This window comes from Pterocles gutturalis, unplaced genomic scaffold (assembly GCF_000699245.1).
Source record: "Pterocles gutturalis isolate BGI_N339 unplaced genomic scaffold, ASM69924v1 scaffold53139, whole genome shotgun sequence".
Classification (NCBI taxonomy): domain Eukaryota; kingdom Metazoa; phylum Chordata; class Aves; order Pterocliformes; family Pteroclidae; genus Pterocles; species Pterocles gutturalis.
In genome coordinates this window covers 188-18,688 of record NW_010132749.1, presented here as the reverse complement: position 1 = coordinate 18,688, position 18,501 = coordinate 188, and the positions used below count along the sequence as shown (strand labels likewise).

General features: G+C 37.9%; 1 protein-coding gene across 1 annotated transcript; it reads right to left on the bottom strand.

The window, feature by feature from the left end:
• Positions 1–313: 313 nt before the first annotated feature.
• LOC104467245 (ubiquitin-associated protein 2-like) lies at positions 314–13,447 on the bottom strand (the record flags this gene model as incomplete). Its single annotated transcript, XM_010080964.1, has 8 exons — positions 314–353; positions 1,478–1,688; positions 2,737–2,909; positions 3,111–3,385; positions 4,796–5,009; positions 5,739–5,928; positions 7,809–7,876; positions 13,373–13,447. Coding segments are annotated over 8 exons (1,246 nt in total), but the record flags the coding sequence as incomplete, so codon positions are not given.
• Between the last annotated feature and the right edge of the window lie 5,054 nt (positions 13,448–18,501).

Sequence of the window (18,501 nt, the reverse complement as noted above, 5' to 3'; positions counted from 1 at the left end):
TTTTATTTTATATAAAATAATTTTTGGCAGAGAAATTTGAAAAAGCAGCAGCAAAGCAGCTTCTCTAATATTAAAACTGTTTAGAGTTGTAGATTTAATAGGCCACTTTCATAACTCAGTTTTAGCCAAGAAGCAAGCTGTATGCAAGTATATGCTATGCAAGTACAACATAAACTCAAAAGGGTGAGACAAAAATTAGCCAGGGACAACGACATAAAACCTTAAACCAGATGTCACTGCTACAGTTGTGTGCACAGCAAGGAGTAAGGAAAGATCAGAAAGTCCTGTGTACAACCAAGCTTTGTAAACTTACTGTCAAGAGTTTTCTGTGTTCTAACACCGCTGTGCCCATTCTGCAAACAAAGAAGAAACGAATTAATAAATCATCTTAGAGATACACTAAATTTTTAGACTGAATCACACATTGAACATGCTTCATGCAAAATTCTATATTCATTCTAAATTGAAACACAAAAAAGGCAGTGTCCTGAACACACAGAATCCCATACGCTGCCCATACTACACCCATCAGCAGGAGAACTTCCCATGTACTGCATGTAACATTAACTTTAGGTTCACACTGATATGAAAGAAAGAATTGCATTAACATATAGGAAACGGTTGTGCTTTTGATCTAGTGTAACTCACAATTTTAACTATCCAAGTTACACAGAGATGCCACTTTTTTTCCATTGAAAGATAAGACTTGAGAAGCACCAGTTGTTTTTTGGATAATGCTGGAGTACAGAAGTGGGAAGTGCATACTTGATCCTCACCAGTACATACGAGCTAGTGCAGAAGACAAGTGTGACTGAGCCATTACATAACAAAGGTCAGAAGTAAATAAACTTACAAACTCCCAAAAGTTCCTCAAACATTTAGTAAATTAAGTTCTCTTAAAACAAATGTACATTCCATATACAAAGAGAGTAGGTGCTTTTGAACCTCCCAAGAGAGATCCTCTCTGTCCTAGATTAGACCTCTCCCTACGCTTTTTAAAATAAAACATGAAACTAATTCCCACCGGTGTTTAAATCCAAGAGGAGACTAATGTTGGAGGGGCCACAAACAGTTTGGGATCCATTTGATAGGTGCCATATAAATTTAATAAATAATATACCTTTGGATTAAAACTGTCAAGTTATGGCAAAAATACCATTACTAATATTTACATACAGAGATAGTTTCTTTATAAAAAGTTAGGCTTCAGGGAAGGAAATGCAAGTAGAATGTTAAGTGTTACTAAGGAAAAAAAGGATCAAACACCAATTTAAGATGTCAAAACCCATAAAATCAGAGGCTCTTATATCCCAAAAATGGCTACACAATAAGAAAAGCAAAACAAATAACAGAGTGGGCTTGGGAGTCAAAACACCACTTGGCTTGGTTAAAAGTATTAACATAGCAGGTAATACAAGTCTAACACGGACAAGAATATTTCACCTTTTTCAAGGTCTTATTTCTGAAATTCACTCACCGTAACTGCAACGGGGGTTGATTCAGACGGAGCCATGGAGCTTTGGTATGCTATCCTACTATGCACAGAAGTCTGGTCATAGGAGGAAGTTGTTGATACGGGGCTAGTGCTCTGGGACGAGCAGGTCAGACTGGAAGAGGTGATGGCAGAGGTTGTGTAGGTGGACTCCTGTACTGTATTGGATATTGGCAAAGAGGTATTCAAAGGATCACTGGAAAAAGTAAAAATTATTTATCAACTTGGTAAGCGACATCTCAAACACTTTCATGAAAATACAAGCTCCTATACAGTTATCTAGAACTATGTCAAACATGCAGTCAAATCTACACTGTTATACTAGAAAATCCTATAATGAAAAAAAAAATAATTTTGCTTTGGTCCACAGTAGTCACTGATTCAAAACCATCAGCTGCGCTAAGCATCATTCACCTTCCTCCTGCCAGCCCAAGCAAGAGTTTCCACATCAGCACTTTTCAGTCATGTTATTTCCACCTTCTCAAAGGATAAATTAACATTCATAATCTCTCTTTTTTAAACAACTAGATCCATAAAGTCTAGTATATGATGAGAAACACTCAGTCTCATTTTATAATAGAATTCTATTATTACAGTAGCAGTCTAACAAAATGAACTATGCAAAGAGGATTTTAAATATTTTACAACATAAAGGAGTATTTTACTTTCTAAACAGCTTAAATAATTTATAGAACTAGAAATGAACATGAAAGTTCATTTTTACTAGTATTTCTGAATTAACTTAAAACCAATTTTTGAGTGACTAAGGAAGAAAAAAAATGGGTTACTGGTATGCTGGCATTTATCATTGGCTACTTTCAGCATTTCCCATAGGAGCATCAGAACTGTAATCTGCTGTCAATCTACTGACACAAATATATGGTACAAGGTCGCTTCTCCTGGATCACAAGCAGAAAAATTTGTGTTGTGAGGAACAAACCCTCCAACAAATTGGAAAATCAGGACAATTAAATGGGAGACAGCAATGCTATAATGGGTAGCTTATTATAAGGTTATTTACATTCCTGTTATCTCCAGAATTGCACCAACCCATCCAGGGAGATTTTGATTGTCATTAGAAAATAAATTTATCTTTTAAGATGCCATCCAGAGAAAACACCTAGCCTTACAAGTCATCCTATTTCCTCCTCCCATAACAAGGTAACTGTGCCTTGATGTTTTTGACACAAACTCAACCCCCTGAAGAAGACATGTAAGAACGCACATGGGGGACTCACACGTACTTTAAAGATTTTGAGTACAAGCTATTGTTGGTCGCCTGGCTGGTATTCTCACTGCTTGAAGTTGATCCAAACTCTGGGAGTGCAGGCTCTGATCCAAACTCCAGAGCTCCAAACTGAACATTTAACCCTGTCACATCTGCTGATCCAGGCATTTCCACTGCAGAGGCAGGAATCTTCAAGGAGGAAAAAAAAACCTCAATGAGTTTCTTGGAGTGAGAGGCCCAAAACTGAACACACTGTTCAAGATGCAGCCTCACCAGTGCTGAGTACAGGGGGATGATCACTTCCCTGGTCCTGCTGACCACACTATTTCTAACACAAGCTTTTGTATGCTTTTACGTTTACTAAGGACAAGCCACCACTCAATTACCCACCTTGGATGCTGGAGTTATCCTCCGTTTCGGTGGTTTTATCTGTTTCTGCTGGGTTTGATATGCAGTCATTGCCTGGTTATCCATAGATATAGTGGGGAGCTGTAACATTTTGCTAACAGCTGTAGAGGTGTCCACCGGTGATGGCTCTCGGAGTTTTACCTGGGAGGAGAAGGACTCCAGCCCAGGAGGAGGAACAGGAACTGTCTGTGTTTGTCGTTGCTGTCGCTGGGTTAGCTGGCTCAGAACTGGAGATGGTTCAGGCTGGGATTTAAAGTCTGGTCAGCACAGGGAAAAAGAAATATTAAAATTAAACTCTGCTCTTCATGCTTCTACTCTTCATGAAAGAATCTGAGTGAATTTACATACTGGAGAGCTATAATTTTACAGTGTGTGCAAGTCTCTTTCCGACATCACACGAATTTCACATTCAACTTTACCACTGCAATAATAAGGCAAACACTTGATATTCTCTATTTTAAATAAACAGCTGTGGGCAGGCATTATTTAGTTTTCTTCAAAAATATGAAAACAAATCTACCTATACAGTCACATAACATTATCACACGTTAGTCCTCAAAAAACTGTTATATACTATTTTACTCAAACCCTGGAAGTTTCACTGCAATTAACTGTGTTGATAAAATGTGTTTACTTCAATGGGGTCTGGAGTTGCAATTCTGAGGTATTATGAGTTAGGATTTCCTGCCCCTACAAAGGAGAAGATTTTTAACACAAATAGGAAGTCATCTACCATATCAATCTGTCTGAAAGTCAAGAGACATTGGACACTGACAGGTTTTTTTCCAAGTCTTCCCCTTTCATATTTTTCAGATGCTGAAAGCCATGCAGTGGCTCAGAGCACTGACCAACAGCCATAAGATATCCACAGCATTTGCAATGCGAAAGTTTTTTTTATTCATTTGGCAAAATGCATTAGAGAGAAACCTAAAATGTACATAAAATTTTTTTCAGAATTGCTCCATGTAGAAGATTATAACTGCTACCAAATTGGCTGCTTATCTATATGGAAACACATACACACGAGATAAGTGAAAGAGCTATCACTCTTCACAGTGAGGATACTGCTAGGAACTACACTGTAAAAAACAAGTTTTTGTCATTTTAACTGTTTCTACTAATTTTACTCAACTAAATGAAAAAACCCATACAATTATGAATAAACAAAATGGGTAATCTGCACCGGTCTTTGGGAAAGAACACTGAGATGTGATCCACATTATGAAGAAATTATATAGTGCTCATTTAAAATTCACATAATGGTTAGAAGAGAAAAATTTGAGGAAAAAAAGACAAAATACGGTGCAACCTTATACTCAGTTAGAAGCAGCACAGGCACAACAAAAATAAACACCTTCCAGGATTTGTTGAGAAACAAAGTCACATCAAAGTTCCACTTAAATACTCAAGCACATTCAATCAAACGTAATTACATGAAGGCTCAACAACTTATAAAGATGCAATGACACTTATGGATAGGCTTAAGCCTATCAAAACTTAGTTTGTGATATACTTGTAATGTCTCTTACCAGCAAGTAAGTGTAACTCTTACAATGTTGTAACCAATTGTATTTTGAAAAATCTTTATTAAGGCCATTTTAAACTGTCATTGGCATTAAGAAATCTTATGGGATAATAGAGAGAGAAAGATATGTCAAAGCACTTACCAAACTGACTAAGGACTGAGGACTGAGTAATGGGCGGTTTTAGATCCCAGGATGATGTGTTAGATGTGGCAGCGGTGGCAGAGCTACTGTTGTTTTGTTGAGAGGTAAACTGACCCAATCCTGGAGACTTCAGCTGGTCCAAGATTTGGGATCCAGTAGAGTTTGCCAATTTAGAGGATCCGAGTTCTCCAAAGCCAGAACAAAGAACTGCAGACTACCAAAAGACAAAAAAGAAGTGGGGAAGGAGTGGAGTTAAGAATTTAATAAATAATTTGAACATAACCATAGGGTCAGTGCCTACAGCTGCTATTTGGCAGCAACTAAAACCTTTTCAGCCCTAGATTACTAACAAATCACCAATAAAAAATTCAGCAGTTATAGCATGTGGCCAGATTCTCTCTGATTATCGCCAATACAACTTCTACCACTGTGATTGCAACAGTACTTATTTACTTGAATCCATGCATTTCAAAATAGCATATACTTACTAAAAGTGGAACTGATTTTCAGGGAGTAAATATAAGTGTCCTATTTCAAGCCCTCACAGTTGACTTGGAAACAGGCAAGTTTCCACAAAAAAGCAGTAAGATATGTACTTGGAAATAACACATCATAGGTTTCTGGCATAGGACTCTTCACTATAAACAAATTATTTCATCCTAAATCAGCATGCAGTAAACACATCTGCTCTCTACACGAAAATTAATACAAGTACTTCATGTAAACCAAGAAAAAAATACTTAGCAAAACCAGAAAAATGTAACCTTTTTTTGAATGGGGATTTGAATGGAAAGGGTGGAATTCTCAATTCCATTTCTTCAACATTTGCAACCTCCATTTCACAAATACTGAAACATCTCATGAAGTGACTAGTACTGGAAAAGTTGATTGATCTGAAGTATCTACTCATGAAGAATACTTAGAAAGCATAAGATAATTTTACCAGACTTTGGGGAGAATAAGAGTTTACAGCACTGGAGTTGCCAGTTCCTGATGCCATCTGGGTGCTGTGCTGAGAATTTGTGAATACTAGGGCTTGGCCAAAGGTCTGCTGCTGGGGAGCCTCAAATGAGTTGCCTTCTATCTCTTGGGTAGAACTCACAGGCTTTTGAAGCAGTGTTACCAAATCAATGCTGTAAAAAAAAAGCAAAGTTTAGCCGGCATAAACATGATGATTAAGCTGCGCCAAAACTGAAGAAAGCACTAACAATACTAAAGCTGCTGTACCAGCAATAAAATTATTACTGATTAACATTCTTTTCAAATATTGCTTGTCTGCCATACAAAAAGAGGTAGAACAGAGGTTTTTGCCAGAAAGTAATATTCTGCTAGCTGAAACCTTCCACTACTGTTAGAATATAAACTCTGCACTCTTTTCAAACTTTACCCAATTTATAACATCATGTATCACATAAATAACCTATATGACTAATATAGCCAAGTAACTGGAGTGAAGTCATAAAAGATAGATTATGTTTAAGTGGATCTGTCCTGCAAGCCCATTATATATTGATAATCCACATTCTCTGTATATCATGCTATCCTTTAAAAAGGGCAAGGGATTAAAGTCCTACCTCTGTATAGGGTGGGTATGAGGCCAGTAAAGAGTAAAGTTACATATGCAGTGAGTGAATATGTGATGACATGGAAGTCACAAGAGCAGAAATAAAAGCTAAATTTCTCAGACAGTAGGCACATATCCAAAATTACTTTACCACACATACCTGATCAAGAGAAGAAACACTAACTTTCTTATATTAAGCCCAGCTTACTAACACCTACCACATGGTTAGCATGGTTTACCAATCCCTACCAGATGCTTAGCACAGCTTTATCCAAGGAAAAGCGAAGTATTCAGACAATAAAAGAAATCTACTCCAAAAAATTCTGACTTAAGTTTATCCTAAACACACTGCAGGTCTAGGCATAGTTGTATCAGGATGTTTGGGACCATTAAGCCATCTTGTTTTAAGATCTCATACTATCCAACTACCAAAGCCTTCACCACAAAACTTTAACCCCTCTCCTAGGACCTGAGGCTAATGCAGGCAACCGATCATAGAATCATAGAATTGTTTGGGTTGGAAGGGACCTTAAAGATAATCTAGTTCCAACCCCACTGCCATGGGCACGGATCCCTCCCACTAGACCAGGTTGCTCAAAGCCTCATCCAGCCTGGCCTTGAACACCTCCAGGGATGGGGCATCCACAGCTTCTCTGGGCAACCTCTTCCAGTGTTTCAACAACCTCACTATAAAATATTTCTTCCTAATAGCTAATCTAAATATGCCCTCTTTCAGCTTAAAACCCTTATTCCTCGTCCTATCGCTACACTGCCTGACAAAAGAGTGCCTCCCCATCTCTTCTGTAGGCCCCCTTGAAGTATCGTAAGGCTGCTATAAAGTCTCCCCACAGCCTTCTCCTCTCCAGGCTGAACAACCCCAACTCTCTCAGCCTGTCCTCGTACAGGTGAAAGCAAACGCAAGCAAAGAAAGGCAGCAACTGCCATATTTTCGGTTCTCTATCTGAACCCTATACCATCAGTTAAGGCAAGTAATGGTACCAGGAAATTCACCTTCTCGCCAACGCAAACTTTTTTGTCAACACACTTTTCAAAGCACTACATTCTGAACACTTTCTGTATCTGCAGGGGCAGACTTTCCCTTTTTTGGACAGCAAAGCCAGAGCTTACTTTTCACCAGCAGAAAAATTTTCTTCCCAGATACTTTTGTTCCTGTCTGTAAGCAGTCCTTTGTGCAAAAAACAGGGTCTTCTCAGTATTATGCTTCTGGATTTGGCAAGTTTAGCTCCACTTACAGAGTCAATAACAGGTAACACAGGAACCTACAAAACCAACAATTTGCAAGCAAGGCTTTCGCAATTTTGAGATTGGCTTGACTGATCTCTAACTGGGGCTGCCCTGTGTTTTATTCAACACTTTATACATGCAAGCTAACATTTCTTCACCAAGCACAAGGTTTTTAATGTATAGAGAAAACATGAAAGAGCTTACCTTTGCTCAGGAGTCACGTGATTCTCAGCTGGAACTGAGGAAGCAGTGAATACTTTTGTTTCAGAAAGCTGAAAAAGACAGAGGAGGTTAAAAAAGTATTTTAATCATACACACGGTCACACTTCACTGCTGCAACATCTGCAGAAATTCCACCTAGGTCACACACTTTAAAGATACAGAAGAGTCAGACGACCAATACAACTAGTTCTGCCGCAGCTCTGCTTAAAAAGACCAAAACACCTCAGCAAAGTCTTCTCTACAGAATCAAGTACCAATTTAATTAAAGTGTTAGGAAATTTGATCTACTGAACACACACCATGGTATACCAATGTAACTACATCAGTTTGAGTAACAGTATAACTGAAAAATATACCAATATAAAGTAATTAATGTGAAAGCTGGTATATCATCAATGTAAAGATACCTTGTACAGACATAATTTAGGACTCCATAGAGCAGCTCTGATAAATCTTGTTACAGAAGTCTAACACATTGCACCATTTCCACACATTTCATATATCCCTGTGTTCCACATTTCAGCTCACATCACCAGTGGAAGCAGGTTTGCACTCAGGTATGTACAGTGAACTAGCATTTGTCGTTCCTTCTTGGCATTTCTGCTAGGGGCAGCAATAACACCTTTAACAGATTGCTCTGGAGGCTCAGTTCGAAAACAATAATAAAGGAAGAACCATGTGATTGTTTATACTAGAATAACCAGTCAGACTATCCACACCAGAAAACTGTACCAGACTCACCATGCTGTTATGATAAACACAGGTACTTGCACAGGTGGCTGGGAAGCAGGAGCTGGCTGGTTGGGGTTTTTCAGAAAGGGGGTAATTTTGGTTTGCAGGGTGGTTGTTTGCTGTTTGGGGTTTTTTTTAATAGCTTTTCTTTTTCAAAAAATAGTACTGAAACAGCTACAACTTCCTAGGGTTAAATCATTTCTATTGACAGGTATACTTGCAAACCAGAATAGGTCTTAAGCCAGTACAGGTTAGGTTTAACAACACAAGAGTTACACACATAAAATGGTTATATTTTAAATTAAATTTGCACAAAATCACTTTAACTACTTTGGTGTAGCTTCGTATTTAGACTAAAGAATAAATTACTTATTTAAACGCTCACAAGGAATCCCTTTAGAATGTGACATTTGAAGACCGCTCCTCCATGAAATTTAGCATTTTTAATTGCATACATTGCTAGCAGCTCAGTTTAATGGACACCACAGACATAAGCCAATTTCATCTGCCATCCAATGGGCAGCTCTAGTGAATCACATATGTTCCTGAACAGGGTCATCTGATTGGGATTCTCCTGTGAAACACTATTGATTTAAGCAGGACACACAAGTCTGGGAGCAAATCACTTACCATTCAGAGACAAAGTTCAAATGTTTCATGTACTCTTCTACCACCCACTTATGCCCAACACACTGTGGAAAAAATGAGTACCACCACAGTTCTTCCCCCCATTTCCTTCCTTTCCCTTGCTGCCAATACAATGTATTCTAATCTCATCTTTCTGGAACACAACTCTGTCCTGTGCATAATACTGCCAGCCTGCAACTCTATGTACTGACAAAAATGAAGAAAGAAAATTCAGCTCAAGCATATTTGCAACTAAAATGGCTGTTTCCCTATTGTTCAGTCCTTTCCCCGCTGTACATGTTATTTTAGAACAACATGTACTGTACTTTTTGTAGTGTTATGAGACTCCTGCATTATATGGCACAAGGAGGTCAGCTAACGGGACGAGCAGCAGCCTATGGTCTACAATCCCTTGGTTAAATATTAAATTGTTTGTAATGTCAACCATTTCTTATGCTCATATAACCCGGGATAAGACTAACCGTGGCCAAAACACCAATGAATCCTGAAAACTAAGCAAATCAAGGAGCCTGAGGACGTTTGTGACAACACAAAAGCATGCTTGACGTATGGGAGTGGAAATGTTCTCTTCAAGCAAACCATCATGCAAACCAGAAGTGTCCAGCTACCAGCTTGGGTACATTCAGGTTTACACTACACCCTGTGGCAAATTTACTGCCACAAGCTCCAACCAAGCACCTAATTCAGAAGTCTGCTGAGATTACAGCATTTGTCAAAACGCATACTTCATGCAGCAGCAGCTGAAAAGTTTTACTATGCAGATGTATTTATTGTTTCTTAGAAGTAGTACTATTGGCTCCTACCAAAATTATTTATGCTCACCATACACTACACTTGCAAATCTTTCACTGAGGCTTTGGCATTTTCCCAGAACTGAATGAACAGTTGTGAACTATTTGCAACCATCGGCCTCACAAGGGTATTTTCTCCATCTGCAGTGAAATGCCTGTGCTTTTCATCTCCTGTTCCTATGATAAAAACCATTCTCCAGTCAGCAAACAGACAATATATTTAACAACTAGCTACCAGCTCCTATGGCCAGTTGATAGGTGAGGTGAGCAGGAAAATATCCTCATAAAAACTCAACATCAACAAATCAGAAATAACAAAACCTTATTGCTGTTTTGATAAGACAAACCGAAGTTAAAGAAAATAAAACAAGTTCTCATGCTGCTTCCTGGCAAAGGAAACATTCCCACTAAAACACTTTTTCTTTTTTTTAAAGCATTGCTGTTGTTTCAAATAAAAACTAAGACTATCGATATTGTACAGAAAATGTTTCCCTTCATCAAGTTCCAGTAATTTGTCTGTATTCTATTTCTCCCCTTCTGATAGTTTCTGTGGTTACACTTTAGCTACTTTAGCCAGGAGAATATGACCACAATTTTAACAGGAAAACCCAGAGCCATCTACAGTACCTCAACATTCGTCTGGTCCATGTCTTCATTGTCCATGCCCTAAATGTCCCTTTAACAAAATACAACCTCCTTATTTTCACTATAACTAGTTTACACTCTGTTTAAGAGCATGCTGACAACCTCCTATATTTGTTCAACATTCACTACTGAAGATTAATACCAGACAGGACTATACGATCAAAAAAAATCTAATCCTTCTCAGGTCAAACAACATTAAATTTCACTCACCTGCTCCTAACCTGTATCTGACTAGAGAACACCACATTTAAACAAAAATATTTCAGAAGAACACCTGGTATTTATCTGCAGACAGCAAATACATCAGCTTCCTTCATTGTTTTAATCATCAGCCATGCTGCTGGAATTGTTTATTATACATTCAAATGTGTGGCTCCATTTTCCAGCCACAGTTTCATACTATGCCTTTGTCTGCTAGTCTAAAACCAGAGCCCATTACATGCTAATAATCTTTTCTGATTCAGTAAACTAAAAATCTCACTCTCAAGGACCTCTTCTATCAGTAAATAATTTTCAGCTATTTTCCACAATTTTTGTTTTGTAAATGCAATGAATAATTGGATGCAGGACTTCAGAATCAAGTTCAGGAGAGTCCACATACAGAAACATAAATCAGGAATGATTAAGAGACAGGGAACCAGTGCCTACAGGCAAAAGGACTACAATAGCGCTTTTTTGGCACAGCATCAGCCTTTTAGGAGATCATGCTGAGCTGTTCTTTTTTCATCATCAACTATAATCCTGAAAATTTTTCAGTTGCTGTTTTCCAGAAAACAGACTCTTGTTCTGGAGGTGTGCCTTTATTCTTGCAAAACAAATAGGCACTTGGCTATATTAAAGCATTTTTCATCTGAACAGGTCAAGTGTAGCAGAGTTCCAGATTTCTCTGCATGACTGGCTTACCTTTAATTGCTATTCCAATATTTTTTTTATTTCCCACACACTTTATTCAGCAGTGATTTTCTTTTTAATTCCAAATAATTTATAAAAACACTAGATCTGGCCTGGGACTGGATTCCTTTATAGTTCTAGAAATGCCCATGTGTAATATGGGTCCTCCTGAAAAAGATTTATTTGCCAAAATTTGCAAGGCAGATTTTAATCCATTTAATGTGTTTTGTGATAGCATGTAATTATTTTTAGAACAAAAGATGTAGATCAAATCTCTTACAATGACACATTATCTTGACAGTTAACTTGTAATTTACTTAAAGACCAAGACCAGTTTTATTTGAAGTGGATATATTTTCCATAAAACTACACTGAATGGCAAGATGTATTCCTATGCTTCTATTTTTTTTTTTTTTTTTTAAATCAGATGAATCAATTTCTCCTTTATTTTTTCCCCAAGTGTGTTTTGGGTGAATGTGTCTGCAGCTCGTCACTTCATTTGCTCTTTCTGCACATCAGCACATGAACAACTTTCTCCTAGGTTACAGGGATTTTTTCCAGGACTCTGAAATTAATAAAAATTAACAATAGACTAGAGATTTCATCCACTGCTCTTTCAATACTCATGTGCAAATTACTAAGGTTTAACAACTAACTACAAAAAAGTTCTATCCACAGCCAGCATTGCTCATCATTCCTCCTGTACTACAAATGCTGTATTGCACCAGCATCTAACAGGGCTGAGAAACAAGGCCACAAATTTTCACTGTCCTTAGCCCTTAGTCCACCCCTAGCATATACTGCACAAATAGAGGACAGGTTTACAAAAGATGCCAGCTTTTGATGGCCATAATTGATACAGAAAACCTAGGAATTTTAGAGTTTCTTTTAATTTTCTCAAAAGACACAGCCCTCTCATTAGGTAAGGACAGAGTTTTCCTATCCGTTATATGAAACACACATTTCTAGGGATAACACTGACATGCCACCCTACAGGAGGAGGCAAAAGGGATGACTTTCGAGGCAATCTCTTACTCCTCTGAAAATAAACTTGAAATAATGGATATTCCTATAAAAGATAAAAGACTTTTTAAAAGCTAAGTTTCCCTTTCCATATTTTTTGTTACCTCATTTGTTTTCTGAACTGCTTGAGCTTTAACAGAATAACTGAAAACTTGAAATCAAAAATGCAATTTTCACATGTAATGATCTCAAATGCCACATATTTTGCAGACATGAAGACATCTCTTGCCTGATAAAGAATGAGGTAGTACTTTAGACAACCCACCATGATGAAACAACAGGAATGATGCAATTAAGTGCTGACTTCAGCATTCTATTAGCTCCTTTTTTAGTATTATGAACATGAAGTGGATTAAGTGGAACAATTATGCAGATGTCAAACAAAAATCATCAAATGAGGAGTCTAAAGGTGATAGTAAGCTTCAGCACTTAATTACATAGAAGTCTTGTGATAATATGGCTTTAAATCCCTACACAATAGCAGTTAACACCCATCAGCATTGAACAGTGTAGAACTATAATCCACAAATACTTAATGTGGGATAAAACTTAAAATTTTATTGTCTATGTATTGTCCACCCAGAAAAATAAATTAATATTTCTTGATTCAATAAAAATAAGCTTATCTAAATATTTTAAAAAGGAATTACAGTAAGAAACACAGTAAGACACATAATTGCATGCATACAGCGAAGAATTGATTCATGAATTTCACTGAAATTCATTGATTACTTTGAACATTTAGTTTTTGAAGACAACACAGAAACTCTGAAAAGGGTAAACAGTCAGTCAGTCTATCCAACAAGGTACACTTACATCTTCATTCCAGTCTTCTGATGTCCATTCTTCTATTGAGTTTTTCCACGCTCCTATTGTTATTCGGGGAATGAAAGAAAACAGTTACAAGCTAAGAGCACAATGTCGTATTTCAACTATCTGCTTTATAAGCAATCCTGTTTTCATTATTATCAGAAAACAAAGCAAAGAGATGGTGATTGGAAACATGGGAAGCTCTAAAAAATTGGTCTGCAGATCTAAAATTTTGGAAGGGCTTTTTTTTCCCCTTTAATTTCTGATTTCAGGAATTTCTTAGCCACCATGGCACCAGACATAATTTGCACAAACACATCTCCAACCAGTGATTAATCCCAAAGAGTGGAAGAATTTCCTGTGTCCCCAATGACACTGAGAGGTTACTTAGCCCTCCCACAGGATCTCCCAGTTTCATGCACAAATTCAGAGAGCCTGAACAAAACACAATCACAACACCTTCTCCACCCTCCATAATCCTACTTTCAACAAATTCCAGACCCAAGCTATGCCTCTGGAGGCTCCTTTCCAACCTGTTAACTCTCTCCTCAGGGCAGAACAATCCTTTCCCCTGATTGAGCAATTTTATTTTAAAACATATATAATTCATATAATGGCAGTAGAAGAGTCAGTAAGTTTCCACTGTAGCTGCAAAACACTTCTTCGTATAACTTGTGGCAGTTTATTTGGCAAACACTGGAGCACAGCACACAGTCCATAACATGAGGCAATGGGAAAACTACAGGAAACGATCCTACAGATGCAAAAACCTGATCCCTTCCTTCCATAGGTAACAGCAGGCACAGGCAGGCAAGAGCAATATATGGACTGAAGGCCTTGCCCACCAGCATAAGCACAGGGAAGGTTATCCCAGCAACAACCAGAGCTTTCATTTAAAATACATAAACACGAGTGAAGAAAACACCAGCAGTAAAGTTCCTGCTACCACCACCTTTGATCAAGTACAAAAGCAAAAGAACTACCGCTTTAATAATCTCCTTTTACTTAACCAGGAACCCTCTGAGACACATTCATCCAGAAACAAGCACCCTGAAGGCAGCATCAAATCCAGTTCACACTAATGCCATCACTACATTAGCGCATTCTTTTGTACACCTTTACAAAGCAGTGTCTTGGGCAGAGGAGGGTAAAATGGCACTAATCCAGTGAGGTGAACAGGCCTACCATGAAGATATATGCATGGTGGGGAGAAGAGAGGGGGTTTATACTTGGAATCCAAAATTATTTGGCAGGTCCTGAGCACGGAACCATCTGCTATTTTGACTCTGTGGAGCAATACAGAGTTGCCTGAAACATCTCGTGTTCACGTTTTACCAAACAGCCCATAGCCAGGAGGTTTCTACGTGATGCAAAATATCGAGGCACTTGAAAAGTAACTAATAATGATATCCAAACACAGCAGAATTACTACAGTGCCTCAAATTTCCAAACTAACCCACACATTTCCACAGAAATTTTGTAAAGGAGAAAAAGTCCAATGAGTAGCAGTTTTTAGAGAAACAGCTGATTTACTTTCCCTCCTCCTAACCAGCACAGGATCTTTTCCTCTGATATTTCTTCTTTAAAGAAATACATCCTAGTATTTGCCCTGCTTATATTTATCTCTTATCAGTCAGAGCAAGGCCTGCCTCTGTAGAGGACAAACCTCATGTTGGTGCCAGAACTCTAACAAGGGAGCTTGGAGTCTGCTAAAACAAACCCAAAAAGAGCTCAGACAAATCAAGCCCAACTCTTGAGCATCCCCCACCACCTTTGGGAGACCTAGACTGTTCAGAATAATACTTGGGACATTTTCCTGACATTCAGTTTAAACAATTACCTGTTGTTCCTACTTATCAACACGGTTCTGAAAGTTTACTCTTTTTAAATACTGAACACAACCCTTCACCCTTTTATTAGTTTACTCAAGCTGCTAAGTTTATTATTGTTGTTTATTAATACTCTACCTTCCCAACTCAATCCTTCCAGCCTCAGTTATTTCACTGCACTTCTCTGCATTAAATCCAGTTTGCTCAACCTTCCTCCTATTGATGGGATTCTAACTCTGATGCTGTCCCAAATGTATACATTCTTTTAGTCCACAATCCCCCGTAGCATTATTGCAACTCCATAATATCCTCTTCCCAACCTCTGCCCCCAAGCCTTGCAACGCATCACAACTTAACAGTTTCCTGTTTTCCACCAAAATCATGCTTTGTGTTTTCAAGGATTCTTGTCATAGCAACTTCAATCTAGATGGCTATCTGTGACTCTTTCCTTTTTCCCTGCATAACAAGTTTAGTTTTTAAAAGTTATAAAGCAAATAAAAGTATACTCTATGTTTTTGGTAAGTCTTCAGCTATTTTCCTTCAGTTCCTCACTTCCAGTCACTCTATTTTCTTCCTCCTTTTTTGAATAACCAGCCATAGATATTATGATATCTATGATATGTAGATATGCACTAATGCTTTCCTTCCAAATTACATTCACATACCAGAGTGATCTGAAAGTTTCCTTAAAATGCTCCTTCCGACTTTTAACGCAGTCCCAAAAAAAAATAATCCCAACTTCATTGTAACTTCCAGGCTACACAACTCCATTCTACTTTCTTGACAGTTACACTATAATTTATTTTTTCTTTCTTACTGTTCTTCAGTTTTAGAGGCATTTAATGCTTCTCACAACCAAGACAACAAAGGAAGTTTTTCTGTGAAATTATGAAACTCTGTCAAAGTAAAGGTAGCAATAAATTACCAGAATACAATACTATATTTATAAACTATTTTGAGAAGTGACCACCTCCAACATAATTTACTTATAAGAACTGCTGTGATTTGTTGTTCAGGGTCTCCCACTGACTTGTACATTACAAAAACGTAAGAGACTGAATACTCAGCATTCCTATAAGAAAATATTAATGACACTGTTCAGGTTTATTCACTTTTGGATGAGGATTGGTCATTTTGTTTCCTCCCAACCAGTCCCTTCTCTTTGTCTCTCAGTTGTACATTATTCCTATAAAAACTAGGATGCAGGAAAACAGATGCTAAATTATTTGGAAAACAATTACACTTAAACATTATGAACCATTAAAGGTTTGACTTTTGCTCTTTTTATTTCAACCAACAACATCAGATTTTACCTGCACAGAATCAACTAGCTTTTCTATAGGATTACACAATGGTGCACCCAGAAACACCTTCCATTCAGACTACTGCAATTCCTCTGGCACCTGTAACAATTCAAGACAGAACCCTTTCAGAGCATGTATGTAGGAAACTATATTTTGGAAACAAATTGTTTATTTCTTTTTAATTAAAAACATCGAAGCTGATCCTTTCCCAGCACTGGCTTACAGATGAAATAATTAGTTTCTATTTGCAAGATGTCTTCAGAAAACATGTTGACATGCAACACTGCTTTGTTTCCCAGGTAGTTGCCCAGTTATCTCCTTTTTAATGTAACTGCAGATGAAAGATACTAATTTTCCAAGTAGCTGGTATGAGCTACTTGTGTTTTATTTCTTTTTAGACGAAAGAAGAAATAGGACTGAGTAATAAGGACCAAAGAGAGGGAATTTCATCCTACCTTTCTTCTGTGTGTACTCTTATCTGACATCCTTCACTAGCCCACTGCAGGCTTTATAGATTTCCATACATATACACCCCCCTGATTCCCATCTTTAGTAATTCCACATTGGTAACTTATTACTGGGACTGCTGACTTGTAACTAACATAACAGCACTGTAAATTAAGAAAAAAAAAACCAATTGAAAACTAATATTTGTGATTAACAAGCCAAATCAACAGGTCAACTTTGTACAATGTGCTTCCAGTCTCACACCTTGTCTGCCACTTCTTTCCCCTACCCCTGCTTCCATCTTCCTTCCCATCACTCTCTCATCTGTTTTAAAACCACTACCCTAGCTGCAGCCTCCTCTAATCCTCAAGAAGCTTTCCATCACAAGGTTGAGAATGTTTCCCAATTGGACAGAACTAAATGATTCAGTTTTAAAGCCTACTCTTTTTACAGAGATCTCTTCTTTGTGGCTCAGGATCTTCTTTCAGACATTCCTACACCTTGTCTAAACAAGAAACACTGTAAAATAAAACATTCTTCTTATATTCATAAACATAAGGGCACATTTTTGTTTTGTCAAGTATGGTGCCTTTTCTATTTGCACTCAAAGTAAATTAAGATTAGCAGCAAAAAGACACTTAGCACCCAAAAAGAACATTCACCCTAAACTAGTTTACTTTAAATTTCCACCAACCAAATGATTTTGTGGGAACTCCCCACACTGACACTCACTCATTCGTACCCCTAAGAACCATTAATCTGATGAGGCCAGGGAAAATTCCCAAATGCCTTGTCTCACCTTCTTCTCCATACTATGCTCTCCAACTTTCCATACGCACCTTAAGTTGACTTACTGAAGTTCAGTGCAGTTCTCGGTGACGTGCACAGCCTAACAGCAAAACCACACTTGGCATCCAAAAAGAAGTGCCATACATCAACTAGAAACCTTTGAATTTCCACCAATTCATTTTCTCAGCAGCAAACCTCTCTTGCAGACACATTCCTACTCTTCTGAGGATCTGTTTAGCCACAGCAAGCTACTCCTATTCCTGGGCAGAATTCTTCCATATACTGTAGACTGAGGTGATAACTATGAGAAGGAACAGAGGTTGCCATAGAAGAGACACATGAAGGCTACCCAGAGTTAGCAGGGAGGGTCACAAAACATTTGAACTCACTTGGAAAATGAAGCACAAGCCAAAGCCTTCATTAGTAACTACCCAGTGAATTTTCTACCTCTGGTCCAGTCTCCTCATGCCTTTCTTGCATGTCTTCTTTCTTCAGTTAGTTAACCTTATTGCTTGTGCAATACTTGTGACAATATACTCTCCCCTCCACTAATATATAGTAAAAAGCAATTGCTTGGAAAGAGGCCATACTTGTCATAAGAGTTTCCTTTCAATAACCATTAATATACTCAGTGCCACTCTCCCACACTGGACTAGAAGGCACTCAGAGTGACAAGACAGCTGCTTAATAAGCCCTCCTAAACTCCGAGCCTGTTACTGTCTTCTCTGGTTAAGTGGAAAATGGCTTGCATGAAGTTTAAAAAGCT